The sequence below is a fragment of the Leuresthes tenuis genome, unplaced genomic scaffold (genome assembly GCF_036924035.1).
Source record: "Leuresthes tenuis unplaced genomic scaffold, fLeuTen1.0.hap1 SCAF_17, whole genome shotgun sequence".
In the NCBI taxonomy this organism is placed as follows: Eukaryota; Metazoa; Chordata; class Actinopteri; order Atheriniformes; family Atherinopsidae; genus Leuresthes; species Leuresthes tenuis.
Genome location: NW_027325371.1, coordinates 2,213,755 through 2,229,886, shown reverse-complemented (window position 1 = coordinate 2,229,886; position 16,132 = coordinate 2,213,755). Strand labels below are relative to the sequence as shown.

The following is a 16,132-nucleotide window of genomic DNA, read 5'->3' as shown; positions in this document are numbered from 1 at the left end:
TCCAGCTCATGGCTTCATTATTTAGGAACCTACACCAGAGATAACACAGCAATAAAGGCGACCTATGACCTCTGTTCAGTTTCTCTGACTGTGGGATTTAGCCACACCCATTCCTGAAGTCTCCATGATGGGCTCAGTTTTATGGAGTCACTCTGAGCTGCTCGGATAGATGAATTATTGACTCCTCAGGCTATCAAAGGTGGCTGCTGTGGGATGTGTTCTCTGCTGGTTATGGCCTGTAAAGTCTATCTGCCTGCAGAGGCCAGCAGCTGTGCTTCTGAATGTTTGTCTTTGTTGGTTTTATCCACCCTTTAAGAACATATTAAAAACCAAATCCAAGTGAAACACTTTTTCTGGATAAATCACTTGTTTCTGTGTTATTTCAATATGAATCTCCTCTGGGAGGGGAGGCGGGTGTCCTGATCGACTCCTGCCCTCCTGAACATTTACTGTCTGAGCTTCGGCCCTCAGAGGGCCCAGATTTTCATTATTTCTGCTCTTTATCCACCGTCTGAACCACCAAACATCTGAAAACCAAACAGAAAATTACAGGAAAGTGTTGTTTCCTTTAGCTTTTGTGAATCATTCCTAAACACCTTCCCCACATGACTGATCACATGATCAATCAGCTGTTTGAGGCAATAAACATGAGCAGCACTGATATAAAAGAAGAATCCCAGCAGTTTAAAGGATTCCTGCAGATCTCTCTCCATGTTTCTCTGCTTTTTCTTGTGTTTTCTTCCTTCAGGTTTAGTTTCCAGTGAGCCACCGATACTCTGTTTATTTGGACAGCAGCCTTTAGCGCCCCCTGCTGGCCGCAGCACACACTACTTTATTCAGCCCAAACCAGCTGATGGAAACACAATTAGATCACAGGGGGTCAAGGAAGAGCTGAACCGCATCAGCAGCTTCAGGCTTTCTCAGCTCATCCTGCAGGCATCACTGTGGAGACACTTCTGAGTCTTTGAAGGGAACATTTCAGAATAAAAGAGCAGGAAAGTCTTTCTCTACAGTCAGCAGCATAAGAGCATAAATTCTGTCCACACCACACTACATTTGGGCTGTTTGAGGCAACAGCATGAAATATTCAGAAAGACAGAAGTGAAACACTCAAAGCTTGTTGTGGCTGAAGTGTTGATGATGAAGCTCTGAGGCTCACTGTGCTGCTGTTTAATGTTTAAATCCTGCTTCTGCTGGGAGAAACAGAGAAATACACCTTTAGTTTGAAGCTTTGACGCAGGACAAAAGCAGCAGTCAAACACACCTAAAACTCTGGGGAAATGTTCCACCCAGTTTGCTAAAAACACCTTTGTCTTAGACTTAAAATCCATCTTTTTTTATTCTACTGAGATCAAAACTGGTCATCAGCAGGAAAATCAGAGCAAAATATCGACTGAGATTAAAGCCTGACTCAAAGCCAACCCTGGATCCAGTTCAGCCCATCCTCTGCTCCCTGACTGCCAGGATGAGTGGTCTGTTCACCCAGAGTTCATTTCACTGTTGATCCTGAGCTGGTGAACATCAGTCACACCTGAACACACCTGTTCTGATGCAGAGACAGCCCTACAGGAAGCAGAGACATGTTCATGAGGGGAAGTTAGAGGCTGAATCTCAGAGAGAACTGCAGAACAAAGTTCAGAGTTTGATGTTCAGGAGCTTGGAGGCGTGTTTTAACATGAACTCCACTGGTCAGACAGCTTCTATCTGTCCCGCCTCCATCACAGGTGGACTCTGCTCTGACTGGTTCCAGGAAGCAGCTCACCTGTGTCTCAGTCTGTCGAGTGGAGAGTCTTCTTCTTCTGCAGCTCTGAACAATCTGTGAGTTTCCTGTTTGTTTCTGCTCTGTAATGTTGGAGAACATGTTCGCTTCTTATTTCAGAACAAACTTTGATCACTTTGTGTTTGAAGACAAATCTACATGATGATCAGGTTATTGATGAACTGGAATCAATCAGCATGATGATCAGCTGATGTTTCTGTTTGTTTCCTTCTCAAACAAACTGCTTCATGTTTTATTTCTGGAATCAAAGTGTCGTCTCCAGCTTTAAAGTCAGAAAGAGCAGCTTCCTGTGAAAAAAAACACCGTAACAGATATTTTACAGTTTTCCATTTTACAGACGCCTTGTCCTCCCCCAGCAGGCGAGTATCACATGTAATAAATGAGATTCTGCCTCCTCCAGAGATAACACAGGAATAAAGGCGACCTATGACCTCTGACAGTGTTTAGTTTATCTGACTGTGGGACTTAGATCAGATTAGATTCAACTTTATTGTCATTGTGCAGAGTACAGGTACAGAGCCAAAGAAATGCAGTTAGCATCTAACCAGAAGTGCAAAATACAGAATTATTTACAGAAAGTGCAGTGGAAATCTTCTAGGAATAAATATCTATTATAAATATATGTACATTGTGAAGAGAGTGCATACAGATGAGGTGTGCACATTCAGTGAGTGGAGAGGGCAGCTTACTGTGCTAAGAGCTGCATGCAGACAGTGTTGTAGAATGAATAATATGTACAAAGGCGTGAGGCCTGAGTGAGACACATAAGCTGTGCAGAAGGTGCAAGGCTGCAGTGAAGTGACGATGGTAGAAGTTAAAGTGACGGTGCAGAACTCAGCAGGGTCACAGCCTCAGAAAGAAGCTCTTCCTGAGGCTCCTGTAACGTCTGCCAGATGGGAGAAGGGTGGAAAGACCGTGGCTGGGATGAGACACGTCCTTGATGATGTTCCTCACCCTGCCCAGGCAGCATCTGTGCTAAATGTCCTGGATGGAGGGTAACTGGGCGCCTGTGATGCGTTGGGCGGTCTTTACCACCCGCTGGAGTGCTCTGCGGTGTTATGAAATGCATCCCCTGCTGGTCCTGCTTTAAAGAGAGTCTGGGATGGAATGATGGGACTTCATCATAATCTGTTTACCTGATGAAGCATTAAAATAATCAGGTTTCACAGTTTTAGGTTCATTTTTAGATGATTTCATTGGGCTACACTGAGTAAAGATTGTTGATAGAAAATGTCTCCAGCCGTGTTTCGGGCTGACTGCAGAAGTGTTGCTCAGGGCCTTACTTTGGAGGATTTCTACAATAATATAATAACAGGTGAAACAGATGCTCTAAACTGTACAATTGTTGGATTAACATAAGTGTGCATGTATTATTCATCCATGAAGAAATGAGAAAAAAGATGAAGGAATGAAACACCGTTGTCAGCTCAGTGTTATCACTGTAACTTTATTGGATAAATGTAATAATCCACACCTGAAACGGCTCCCGCGCGCTCCCGCGAGCTCCCGCGCGCTCCCGCGCATATGGATGCATTTCTGTGCATAACAGCTGTCAGCTGCAGAGGAACTGCGGTCCCTGGAATCAAAGTGTCGTTTCCAGCTTTAAAGTCAGAAAGAGCAGCTTCCTGTCAGACCTTTCAGAATAAAATGAGCTGAATGTCAGTGATGAAGCTGTGATGCAGCATATATTTAACTTGTTTAGTCTGATGATGAGGAGGATGTTCAGAGTTCATTGTGCTTCAGTCAGACTTTACATTCAGACTAAAATAATTCTTTAACATCATCCTTTAGTTTCTGCTGTTGACCTGTTTCCTGTTTTCAAATGTTTCATTTGATCTAATTTCAGCTCCTTTTTCTCAGTATTTAGACTTTTGATCAGCTTTATTAAAGCCTCACACAGCTAAGATCTAACATCTGTCTCTGTTTGTATTTGCTGTTAAAAAGTCCTCTGAAAACTAAACTAAAGAATCCTTCATCATGGTCATCGGGATCATGAGGTGTGTGCTGGGCTGTAGCTCCATGCCTCCACCTAGTGGACAGGTAGTGGAAGTACAGCAGCTGATGGCAGCTTCCTCTGCCTCAACACTCCTGTCTGACTGCATTCAGAGACACTGATATGAAACAGAGAATCAGAGCCAATCAGTGGAGGAGCAGCTGATCTGTTTACAGCTCAGATGATGGAAAAGAGGATTTGAGTTGATGTGCAGATGAATGATCTGTGTTTCCTCTGCAGATGAAGGTAGAAAGTGTGTGTGAGCTGATGTGAATCCAGCAGCATGGATCAGTGTGAGGACACTAAAACCACTCTGTGTGGGGAACATGAGAGCCAGAGCAAAGCTCAGAGGTGAGACCACCATCTCTAACTGTCCATGACTCTTCTCCATGTCAGAGCTCAGCGCTCACATCACCAAACCACCTTTATTCACAGGAACCAAGCTGGATCTGCAGCTGAATCTGGACCTGAACCCAGCTGTGTGTCCTTTAAGAGCAACAGGTCCAAGGATCGGTTCATTCATTTCCAACATGATGTTCCATCAGACAAACAGTGAGTATCTGTCAGTATTCAGTGGAGGCTGCATCATGGTTCAGATGAATTATTTCAGACTTGGATCAGTTCTTGATGTCTCTGATGAGATTAATCAGCTGCATCATGTGTGTAATGTGATGTTTGCTTTAGTCTTTCTGCTCTTTATTAAAACAAAGTGAAGTTTTCAGTTGATTTATTCAAAATCAATAATTTTCTGTCACATTTTTACTTTTTAATCCAAACTGAATTTTACTGAACATGTAAATTTAAATTAAACAAGTGTTTTTTTTCCTATAAGCAGCTTTCAGAGACCTGAACCTGAACCTGAACCTGAACCTGAACCTGAACCTGAACCTGAACCTGAACCTGAACCTGAACCTGAACCTGAACCTGAACCCAGCTGTGTGTCCATGAGGAGCGACAGGTCAAACTATCGTCTTATTGACTTTAAATCAGTCCAACGTTCACGGTCTCAGAGGTGAGCTGAGTGTAAATGGTGTAACACTGTAAAATGTTGTAGAGCAACCCAGTCTCACAGCAAATTCTACTTGGGTCCACAACGGAAACTAACAGTTTCTGTCGGTGACAGAGATAGCAGCGTCCATGGCAACCACCTTAACAACGGTAGTAAACATTTTATTCTTATGTTTTCTTCAAGGAGACACTAAAATCTTCTGTGAAACTAATAAACGAGTAAAGCTCGTCTACATTCCCTGAACGAAGATGATGAAAATATTATGCGTAGTTCTCGCTAGAAATTTCATCAAAATGCAGACAAATGCTGTCTTAAAATGTTATATTTTTCACAGAAAATGGCCGACTTTCAGCCATTTTCTTTTTTTTAATCGCTGAGGGAAACTTGATAGTAAACAGTGAAAAGGCCAAATAAAACGTAGTATTGTCACAATATTGGGGGTCAAATTGTGACAATTCTATGTTTTATTTCTCTTGTGGACAAACCAATGAAGTGATTCCAGATTGAAGCTCTTGTTGTATTTTAGAAACTACAGCTACAATCCAACCAACACGTCAGCTGGACTCCTCACAAACACACAAATCTTCTGTCTGTTCACACAGTTCTGTGTCCCTTCCTCCTCAAACTGCTTCATCTGACATCAGCTTCCTCCCACTGTTAGAGACACACTGAGCTCTTATCTTCTGGAACACAGATGCTGCTGATGTGCAGCTTCAGAGTTAATCAGCTGCTTTATGGCTGCGTTCACTGTTCACATCCACACATCCCTTCATGGACCTTTACCTTGTGTTTGTCTCTGTGTGGACAGACACAATGTGAGCTCATTCTTCATCATTCCTCCACAGAGTGGACCAGCAGAGCTCAGAGGTTCCCAGTGGTCAGTCTGCCCAGCAGCATCAGACACAGCTGGACTCCATATTTATGGTCTGTACATGTACAACAGCTACTTTTCCATCTATTGTGTTCACAGTCATCTCCAGGCTGCACTTTGTAGACCAGCGGATTGTCAGTGTGTCCAACATGGATCTGATGTTTGGCTCCATGATTTCAGCATGATTGGCTCATTCTTATAGTATTCTGTTCCAGCTGCTGGAGGACAACATGCTCACTTTTGTTAAGGAGGAGCTGAAGAAGATGCAGAAGGTTCTGAGTCCAGATTACCCAGAATGCTTAGAGAGTCACGGGGAGGGTGAGGATGAAGAGCAGAGGAGCAGCAGAGAGGCATTAGTGAAGATCACAGTTCACTTCCTGAGGAGAATGAAGCAGGAGGAGCTGGCTGAGCGTCTGCAGAGCAGTAAGAGGATTTCTCTAAAGATTTAACCTGCTGGATAAATGACACATTTACTGATGTCTCAGCTCACAGAACAACACATGTTCAAATACTCATTCTTTACAGGGCGGAAATGTCTGTTTACTGATGTTATTTCTTGTCTTCATTCAGAACTTTCTCCAGTTTATAAACTTAAATCTGCTCTGAAGAAGAAGTTCCAGCGTGTGTTTGAGGGGATTCCTAAAGCAGGAAACCCAACCCTTCTGAATCAGATCTACACAGAGCTCTACATCACAGAGGGGGGGACTGGAGAGGTCAATGATGAACATGAGGTCAGACAGATTGAAGCAGCATCCAGGAAAGCAGGCAGAGCAGAAACATCCATCAGACAAGAAGACATCTTTAGACTCCCACCTGGAAGAGATGAACCAATCAGAGCAGTGATGACAAAGGGAGTGGCTGGCATTGGGAAAACAGTCTTAACACAGAAGTTCACTCTGGACTGGGCTGAAGGCAAAGCCAACCAGGACATCCACTTCATGTTCCCATTCACTTTCAGAGAGCTGAATGTGCTGAAAGAGAAAAAGTTCAGCTTGGTGGAACTTGTTCATCACTTCTTTACTGAAACCAAAGAAGCAGGAATCTGCAGCTTTGAACAGTTCCAGGTTGTGTTCATCTTTGACGGTCTGGATGAGTGTCGACTTCCTCTGGACTTCCACAGCAAGGAGCCCCTGACTGATGCTACAGAGTCCACCTCAGTGGATGTGCTGCTGACAAACCTCATCAGGGGGAACCTGCTTCCCTCTGCTCGCCTCTGGATAACCACACGGCCTGCAGCAGCCAATCAGATCCCTCCTGGCTGTGTTGGCATGGTGACAGAGGTCAGAGGGTTCACTGACCCACAGAAGGAGGAGTACTTCAGGAAGAGATTCAGAGATAAGAAGCAGGCCAGAAGCATCATCTCCCACATCCAGACATCACGAAGCCTCCACATCATGTGCCACATCCCAGTCTTCTGCTGGATCACTGCTACAGTTCTGGAGGATGTGTTGGAAACCAGAGAGGGAGGAGAGCTGCCCAAGACCCTGACTGAGATGTACATCCACTTCCTGGTGGTTCAGGCCAAAGTGAAGAAGGTCAAGTATGATGGAGGAGCTGAGACAGATCCACACTGGAGACCAGAGAGCAGGAAGATGATTGAGTCTCTGGGAAAACTGGCTTTTGAGCAGCTGCAGAAAGGAAACCTGATCTTCTATGAATCAGACCTGACAGAGTGTGGCATCGATATCTCAGCAGCCTCAGTGTACTCAGGAGTGTTCACACAGATCTTTAAAGAGGAGAGAGGGCTGTACCAGGAGAAGGTGTTCTGCTTCATCCATCTGAGTGTTCAGGAGTTTCTGGCTGCTCTTCATGTCCATCTGACCTTCATCAAGTCTGGAGTTAATCTGATGGAAGAACAACAATCATCATCAGCTCCTGTCGGGGCACAAACATCTCTTTTTTTGTCTTTTATAAATATGTTCGGTTTTCGCTCTGGTGTCAATCAGCAGAAAGAACAACAAACATCCTCCCAGACATCTGAAACAACAGAAGATCAATCTGCAGATTCTCTTCGACTCTTCCATCAGAGTTCTGTGGACAAGGCCTTACAGAGTCCAAATGGACACCTGGACCTGTTCCTCCGCTTCCTCCTGGGTCTTTCCCTGCAGACCAATCAGAGGCTCCTACGAGGCCTTCTGACACAGACAGGAAGTAGCTCACAGACAGGAAGTAGCTCACAGACCAATCAGGAAACAGTTGATTACATCAAGAAGAAGATCAGTGAGGATCTGTCTGCAGAGAGAAGCATCAATCTGTTCCACTGTCTGAATGAACTGAATGATCGTTCTCTGGTGGAGGAGATCCAACAGGCCCTGAGTTCAGGACGTCTCTCCACAGATAAACTGTCTCCTGCTCAGTGGTCAGCTCTGGGCTTCATCTTACTGTCATCAGGAAAAAATCTGGATGTGTTTGACCTGAAGAAATACTCTGCTTCAGAGGAGGCTCTTCTGAGGCTGCTGCCAGTGGTCAAAGCCTCCAACAAAGCTGTGTAAGTACAGAGATAAATATGTTTTAAATACTCTGTTTACTTGTTAAAAGGAGAGAAAATAACTGAGTTATTTCTCAGATAATTTCAGTTTGTAGATAACACAGATTCACAACAAACAGTTCCATCAGATCAGTTCACATAAAGAGGAAAGAAACACGCTGCAAGTATGTGGCAACACTTTATAATGTAGAATTAGGATAAATGTCATCATTATTTATTAATTTAACCATCTTTAATGTGAATAATTAATAATTACATAACTTAACTCTTTTCCTGTTATTCCTCCTCAGACTGAGTGACTGTAACCTCTCAGAGAGAAGCTGTGCAGCTCTGTCCTCAGCTCTCAGCTCCCAGTCCTCCAGTCTGACAGAACTGGACCTGAGTAACAACAACCTGCAGGATTCAGGGGTGAAGCAGCTGTCTGTTGGACTGCAGAGTCCAAACTGTAACCTGGAAGCTCTCAGGTCAGGATTAATTCAGCTGTTCAACTGCTGATCATTTTAATTCTGCTTTACAGTCATGGATGAACAGCTGAGCTGTTCAGGATGGTGTCTGCTGTTGGTGTCTTTTCTCTCAGTATCTGCCATTTGTGTTGTTTTCTGCAGCCTGTCAGGCTGTCTGATCACAGAGGAAGGCTGTGCTTCTCTGATCTCAGCTCTGACCTCCAACCCCTCCCATCTGAGAGAGCTGGACCTGAGCTACAACCATCCAGGAGACTCAGGAGTGAAGCAGCTATCAGCTGGACTGGAGGATCCACAGTGGAGGCTGGACACTCTCAGGTATGGAGAGGTCTGCTGCAGCATCACACAATGTCTGATGGAGGAGGAAGAGCTGGAAACATGTTCTCTGTCCTTCACTCAGCCCTGTCTTTTTGCTTCATGCTGGTTCTGAGTTTTATATGAACCTACATGTAGGAGCCTTTTTCCTTTGTTCACTCAAGCAGATCTTTACACAGAACATTTAACAGCTTTATGTTGGTCTGCAGCTCAAAAACATCACAGTTTCTACATAAAGGGTGAAAAACTGTGGAATGACTGTTTTCCTGACTTTTCCCTCTTCCAGAGATACAGCTTACATCTCACTATGTGATGATGTTCATGTTAAACGTCAGTCAGCTGACTCCCAGGTCAGAGTTCAGACCAGTTTTTGCTCATTGTAATGCAGCATGATCCATCTCTGCTTCAGCTGCAGTTTCTGGACAGATGGTTTCACATTTTCCTCAAACAGCCTCTGAAATGGTGAAGAATTCATGTTGGATTCTGTGATGGAGAGTTGACCGGGCCCTGCCTCAGACCCAAACCATTACATTTACAGCTTCAGGCTTCACTGTTGGTTTAAAGTTCTTCTGCTCAAATATTGCCTTTAGTTTACACCAAACAAGTTCCCTGTTACAGTGTCCAAATAATTCAGTTTTAGATCCATCCAAAATGATCCAAAGTCCAGGGACCAGATGCATAAATCCATTCATCCATTTTCTCTACCTGTTTAGTTCAGTTCATGGTGGCAGGAACTGGAGCCTATCCCAGCAGCCACAGGGTGAGAGGCAGGTCCACCCCGGGTGGGTCTAGAGTCCATCTCACACACAAACACACAAACCGCTCACACAGATGTTCCTGCATTAAATAAAGAGAATCTGCACACTTCACACATTCCTCAGACCGTGCGTACAGATGTTTTCAGTGTAATTTAAGTCTGATCCGAAGTGGAGATGAAACTTCTGAAACATCCCATACTGTCCTCATACTTTCATAACTTATTTCCATAACTTCAGACACAGTCGGCTCCTTTTCCTTTCACCGCCTCATGAGATGGTTAGAAGTGATGAGGAGCAGCGAGGGAGGAGCAAACCTCTGTCAGGAGGAGGAGGAAATGTCTGCCAGCATTAGCCGGTGTCCCCTTAAAACAGCGTGGATCTGTCAGAATGATGGAGGTTTATCAGGTCATTTCTGAGATAAATGGGCCACAAAGAAAACATACATAGCAGCAATCATCTGCTGGTTAATGCACAGCCTGTAAGGAAACATATTCAGCAGATTCAGAGGCTTTATTCATCCAGTTAAAGGGATATTTCTGTGTTTTCCAAGTGGGGCTGTGTGAAGGACTCAGGAGCAGTCAGCATCTTCCTCAGTGTAGAACAATGTGTGTGTGAGAGCCATGTAATGTCCATGTGTGCATGCTGAAAGAGACGGTGCTGCTCTGACCCCCCTCCTCCTTTCAGGGTGGAGCCTGCTGGAGAACGATGGCTGACACCAGGTCTGAGGAAGTGTAAGTGTGTTCTTCATCTGATTCATGACATCCAGCCATCTTCACACTGTCACATCACTCACTGATCAAAGTGAACAGATGATAGATCAATAACTGCAGCTGGATTGTGTTTGTTCTCTCCATCAGATTCCTGTCGACTCACCATCGACACAAACACAGTGAACAGGAGACTGAAACTGTCTGACAACAACAGGAAGGTGACACGTGTGGAGGAGGTTCCGTCATATCCTGATCATCCAGACAGATTTAATGTCTGTCCTCAGCTGCTGTGTAGAAATGTTCTGACTGGTCGCTGTTACTGGGAGGTCGAGTGGAGAGGAGAGGTTATTATATCAGTGAGTTACAGAAGAATCAGCAGGAGAGGCAGAGACTGTTTGTTTGGATACAATGACCAGTCCTGGAGTCTGAGCTGCTCTGATAGCTCTGGTTTCTCTGTCTATCACAATAACAGAGAAACATCCATCCCCCCCCCCTCCTCCTCCTCCTCCTCCTCCTCCTCCTCCTCTTCCTCCTCCTCCTCCTCCTCCTCCTCCTCCTCTGTCTCTAACAGAGTAGCAGTGTATTTGGACCGTCCTGCTGGCACTCTGTCCTTCTACAGAGTCTCCTCTGACACACTGATCCACCTCCACACCTTCAACACCACATTCACTGAAGAACCTCTGCTTCCTGGGTTTGGGTTCTGGTTCAGGTCACCTGGTTCCTCAGTGTCTCTGTGTTGAGCATAAAGAGTTTCCTCCTGTCAGAGAATCACTGTTGAACAGATAGTTCAGTCTCTACATGTCTGTCTCTTTCACTCAGAAACACCTTTTCAGATTCATGGATTCAATCAGTTTCTGGTTGAAACTCTTCTAAATGATTCCTTGGAAACTTCTTCCTCTTCCAGTCCTTTAAAGATGGAAGCTGCCATTCTTCCAGGATGTTGTTTTTCTGTGTTTCCAGTCAAAGCTTCACACTGAATATCAGTATGTTGTGTTTCTCTGCAGCTCACTGCAGCTGAGACCATTCAGTTGCTGTCAGCTGCAGTTAGTTTGCTGCACATGTGACAAACTGTGACATCAGAGAGGAATCACTGAGCTGCAGTCAGCCCAGAGGAATTTCCAACTTGCTGACAGATCTTCACTGGTTCTGCTCCAATGAGCAGAAGGTTGGTGAGCAGCCAGGGTTCATCCTGATGATGTGCAGATATAGACTGAATTATTGATTTCTGATCGCAGACTTTTGATATTTTACATAATTTTACATCATTATTTTTAACATTCAGTCTCACAATGTTTGACTTTGTGTTTGAAATGTTGAATTTTTAAAATCTTCAATAAATATTTTCAAAAATAATTTTGATATTTTCTCTTTTACATTAAATTTGTATTTAGTATCTGAACATTTAGACTTTTTTAATGATGTTAGACTTTTTGATTGTTTAATTATTTATCTAAAAACTTATCATTTTTAGAAATTGTATCTCAGATGTTTTATTTTAAATTTTTATTTCTTTATGGATTGTTAGTTCAAAAATTAGCCGGAGCAAAATTTATTTTATTTTATTTATTTGATAAAGATTTTATTTTCACGTATTCAGTTCTGCATTCTTCATGTGTGCTCCTTTAAAAGATCCCTTTAGTATGATGTAAGGCATGTATTTTGTATGTGTACGTTTTATAAATACTTTTTTTATTTTTTTTATTTCGCAATTCCAAGCGGCGCAGGAGAGTGACGTCAGCGGCCGTTCTTCTTCTGGGTTGGTTGGTCTCACCTGGTGCGGAAAGGAGCCGATGAGATGGCGGCGTGAGCAGTCTTAACCTTTCGAGCTCTCAGCACCAAACGTATTTTAAGCTTTTTCTGACGGTCCTTTTTAGTTGAAACAGCTGGCATAATCCATCTGAGACCTTTTATAGCTACCCTGAGTGTGAAACGAAGGCTTATCCAGCCAGGATGTCGAAGAAAACATCCTCTCATCATCAAACATAACTGTCGCGAAAAAACCGAACCCATTCCATCCGCTTAAAGATACATATTAGCTCACTTATTGGCAACAAGATTCAGATTACAGCTGGACTCTGTTACCGAGGAAACACAGTCAGGCTTTATGAAGAAGAGGCATGTTGCAGATAATGTGAGGCTCGTCCGAGACATGTTGGATTATCCAGAAATGGTGGAGGATGATGGGTTCATTGTGTTTCTGGATTCCTACAAAGCCTTTGATACAGTCCAACATGCGTTCATTTTACAATCCCTTAAGAAATTTGGCTTTGGCAACTATTTTTTCTCAGCTGTCAAAAGTCTACATCACAGAAGTAACAGCTCAGTTAAACTAATGGGTGGAATGTCTCCTGCCACATCCTGTGGGCTGGTTCAAACTGTCACAACTTGGAGGGTATAGTTCAGAAAGCTGAGAATTATCTCCAGATTTCAGCACCACATCATTACCTGGTAATCTCATGCTAATGTTAACGTTACAGCTTCACTAATGATGGATATGAAAACTGTGTCATAATGTTAACGTTTTTATAACGTTATGTTAGGTCTTCAGTTTAGAAAAACAATCATACTTTAATGTTACATCACTTCACACACACTCACAGCCAAGTCTCCTGCCAGTTCACACAAAATAAATAAGTTAATACACAACATACCATTTATGGCGGCTGCTGGTCTAATCCACACACACACACACACAAACACACACTTTAGACCTGGCAGAAGCTTTGATCTGTAAACAAGCAGTGTGTGACACACTTAAGGGCCTCTGAGCTGCATGAGAGAACCAAAGCCCTGTGCCACACCCACAGTATCCATGAACCAGGTGCCAAGACAAGGCATAAACAGAGGGAAATGGAGGATTTTGTGCTGGTGGCAACTGCAGGTTCATGCACTGAACTGAACAACTCAGACACAATGAAAAGAGAGTTACTTTTCCCTTAATATTAATGCAAACATTATGCAGTGTCAATACAGGGCCACTAAAAGGCATCCAGGCATCCTGAGAACTTCTTGAGTGAATCACACACTTGAGTGAACTTGCAAAACACTACAGTGACCTGAAAACAGAGGAGGTTCTGTTGGCCAGAAACTTGGTTCTCTTGCCGTCAGCATATTTAAATGTTAATCTTTCATCCATCACAAACAAACAGGATGGAAAATACGGGCTGAATCCTGAAAGGCAGGTTCATTGAACACCCGTAGAAGCATTGTTTGCTCACTCTGTATTTGTTTTTCCATCAGCTGACTGTGGGTTTGTCTTGTCATGCTTTTCTTTTACAATGATTCCACAGATTCGGCCTCCTGCTGTCCTTATAATGTGAGTGTTGATGTTGATTATAACAGTGAGTGAACAGGGGCAAGTACAGAGGAAATTAGTTCACAGACAACCCTTGCTTTATCTTGGAATAAACCTAAAATTTAATGCCAGAAAAAAGGTTAAAAAAATCATTTATACTGTATATTCTATTTATACTGCAGCCTCTCTGTGAGCTGCTGCCCACACCGCAGGCAAATTTCATGTAAATGTTCTTGTGTCATAACTGAAGGTAACTTAGTGGCCAACATAGATACATCCCAGGTCCCCAAAGAACTGAAACAGTTTGATCAGAAGGTGAACACAGTGATATTTCATGGATAAAAAAAAGTGGATAAAATACTCAGATTTCATATCATTTCTGGATTTCCAGTCATAGCATCAGAGAGTTCTTTAAAACAGAACTTTAAAACTTTAAAATCTTTAAAATTTGACTTGTTCTCAGACTGAGTCAGAGGAGGAGTCTGACAGCTTCAGTTGCTTCATCTCCTCTTTCAAACCCTCCTCCTCCATCTCATTGTCTCAGATTACAGAAATGTTTCCCTCTGGAGGCGACCGTCCAAGTTGCCCAACAGGTCCTGTAGTGCACTGCATCGGCTGCATCCTGGCTGCGTCAAACAATGGGTCAGAAAAGACTTCACAGTCTTGCAGTCATGTGTTGCACCCTCAAAATGAACTGCCAAAAACCACGTCCATCTTCGTTTTTGCAACTTTTAACAAAAGAAAAACTGTCCAGTGTTCAACACAGGCGCACCGTTTTTTTTTAGCCTGCATATGCAACAACGTACTTCACTTCCTCTTAAAGCGACGGTACATTTTCTAAAGAATGAATACAAACATTTCCAATCTTCAAAATATGCAGAAATTCAGGTAAATAATATTTTAACCTTGAAATAATTACAATAATATGAATTAACTGTAACACATATCAAGGAATATACTTCCACTGGACACTGATATTCTAACATTAACACATGAAATTACTGTTCCAGTGTCCCACACATGTCACCTGAAAAAGACGAGCTTCAGTATCTGAGTCCCAACAGAGTGAGCGATTTGCCACCCTTAAAAACAGCCGGTAGTCTTTGATGCTTCCATCTACAGAGTAACTGGTTATTTTTCTTGTTAATGCTGTAAACTGTGCAAACCTGTTTGTTGTTGTTCTGTATTAAAAAGACAGACTTAAATAATAATGATAATCAATAATTTCTCAGCCTTTGTTAGCTGTTTGTGAAGTTTTGTGCTTGTGCGCTACGTTCGCTCACATCCTGTGCATCTCCTGGGGGCTAAGCCCCCCTGTCCTTAAGAGCTAGTGACGCCCCTGGTCCCGAAGGTGATGAAGCCCGGCTGGTTGCTGCTGATCTGGCTGTTGATCCAGGACTGGTATGTGACACTCATCCAGCTGATCCAAAACCCTGCAGCCAGAGTTCTGATGAGATCTAACAGCAGAGATCATGTTTCTCCAGTTTTAGCTTCTCTTCATTGGCTCCCTGTTAAATTCAGAATAGAATTTAAGATTCTTCTCCTCACATATAAAGCTCTTAATGACCGAGCTCCATCACATCTTAAAGATCTCACAGTTGGATATTTCCCCAACAGAGCACTTTGCTCTCAGGCTGCAGGTTTCCTTGTGGTTCCCAGAGTTTCTAAAAGCAGAATGGGAGGCAGAGCCTTCAGTTATCAGGCCCCTAAAAGCAGAATGGGAGGCAGAGCCTTCAGTTATCAGGCCCCTAAAAGCAGAATGGGAGGCAGAGCCTTCAGTTATCAGGCCCCTAAAAGCAGAATGGGAGGCAGAGCCTTCAGTTATCAGGCCCCTCTCTGTGGAACCAGCTGCCAGTTTGGCTTCAGGAAGCAGACACCCTCTCTACCTTTAAGATCAGGCTGAAACTCTCCTTTCTGATAAAGCTTATAGTTAGGGATCGATCCTTTAGCTAATGGCCTCCTATAGTTAGAGTTCAGGTGCTGCTGTTTTTATATGTGTGAGCAGAAAAAGAAACTCAAGATTCCAAATGTCAGATCAGATTAATGAAGGTTTTGAAGTCCAGAAAAAGTTCTGATCTGTGACTGATCCTGACTCTCATCAGGAGAAAGACGAGGGAGAACAGAGAGGTAACAAAGTACAAATACTTTTTACCGTGTTTAAGCCAAAGGACATTTTTCTGTGACAACACTGGATCTTACTGTGGTATTCGTGTCTCATCCCATCATCAGCATTACAGCACCGCTGTTGGAGCTGATGCAGATACACAGGAGAGAGGACTTTAACATTTTATTAGCATCAGTTTTACACACAGACAGCTGGATCCAGGATGGCTCTGATTGGTCTGCAGACCAGAGAGATGTCACCTTGATGTGTTCACAGTTTGTCACATGATGACAGATGTTTTCAGTCTAGCTGCACACATCTGGTGCATCTGCAGCAGCACTAAAACTA

General features: G+C 43.3%; 1 protein-coding gene across 1 annotated transcript; it reads left to right on the top strand.

Moving 5' to 3' along the window:
- Nucleotides 1–3,383: 3,383 nt before the first annotated feature.
- LOC140273963 (uncharacterized) lies at nt 3,384–11,518 on the top strand. Its single transcript, XM_072369623.1, has 9 exons — nt 3,384–4,124; nt 4,209–4,325; nt 5,628–5,706; nt 5,869–6,094; nt 6,233–8,141; nt 8,432–8,605; nt 8,747–8,920; nt 10,360–10,406; nt 10,533–11,518. Exons 1-9 carry the CDS (start codon nt 4,057–4,059, stop codon nt 11,123–11,125), a joined length of 3,387 nt encoding a protein of 1,128 aa, XP_072225724.1. The 5' UTR covers nt 3,384–4,056; the 3' UTR covers nt 11,126–11,518.
- The last annotated feature ends 4,614 nt before the right edge of the window (nt 11,519–16,132 follow it).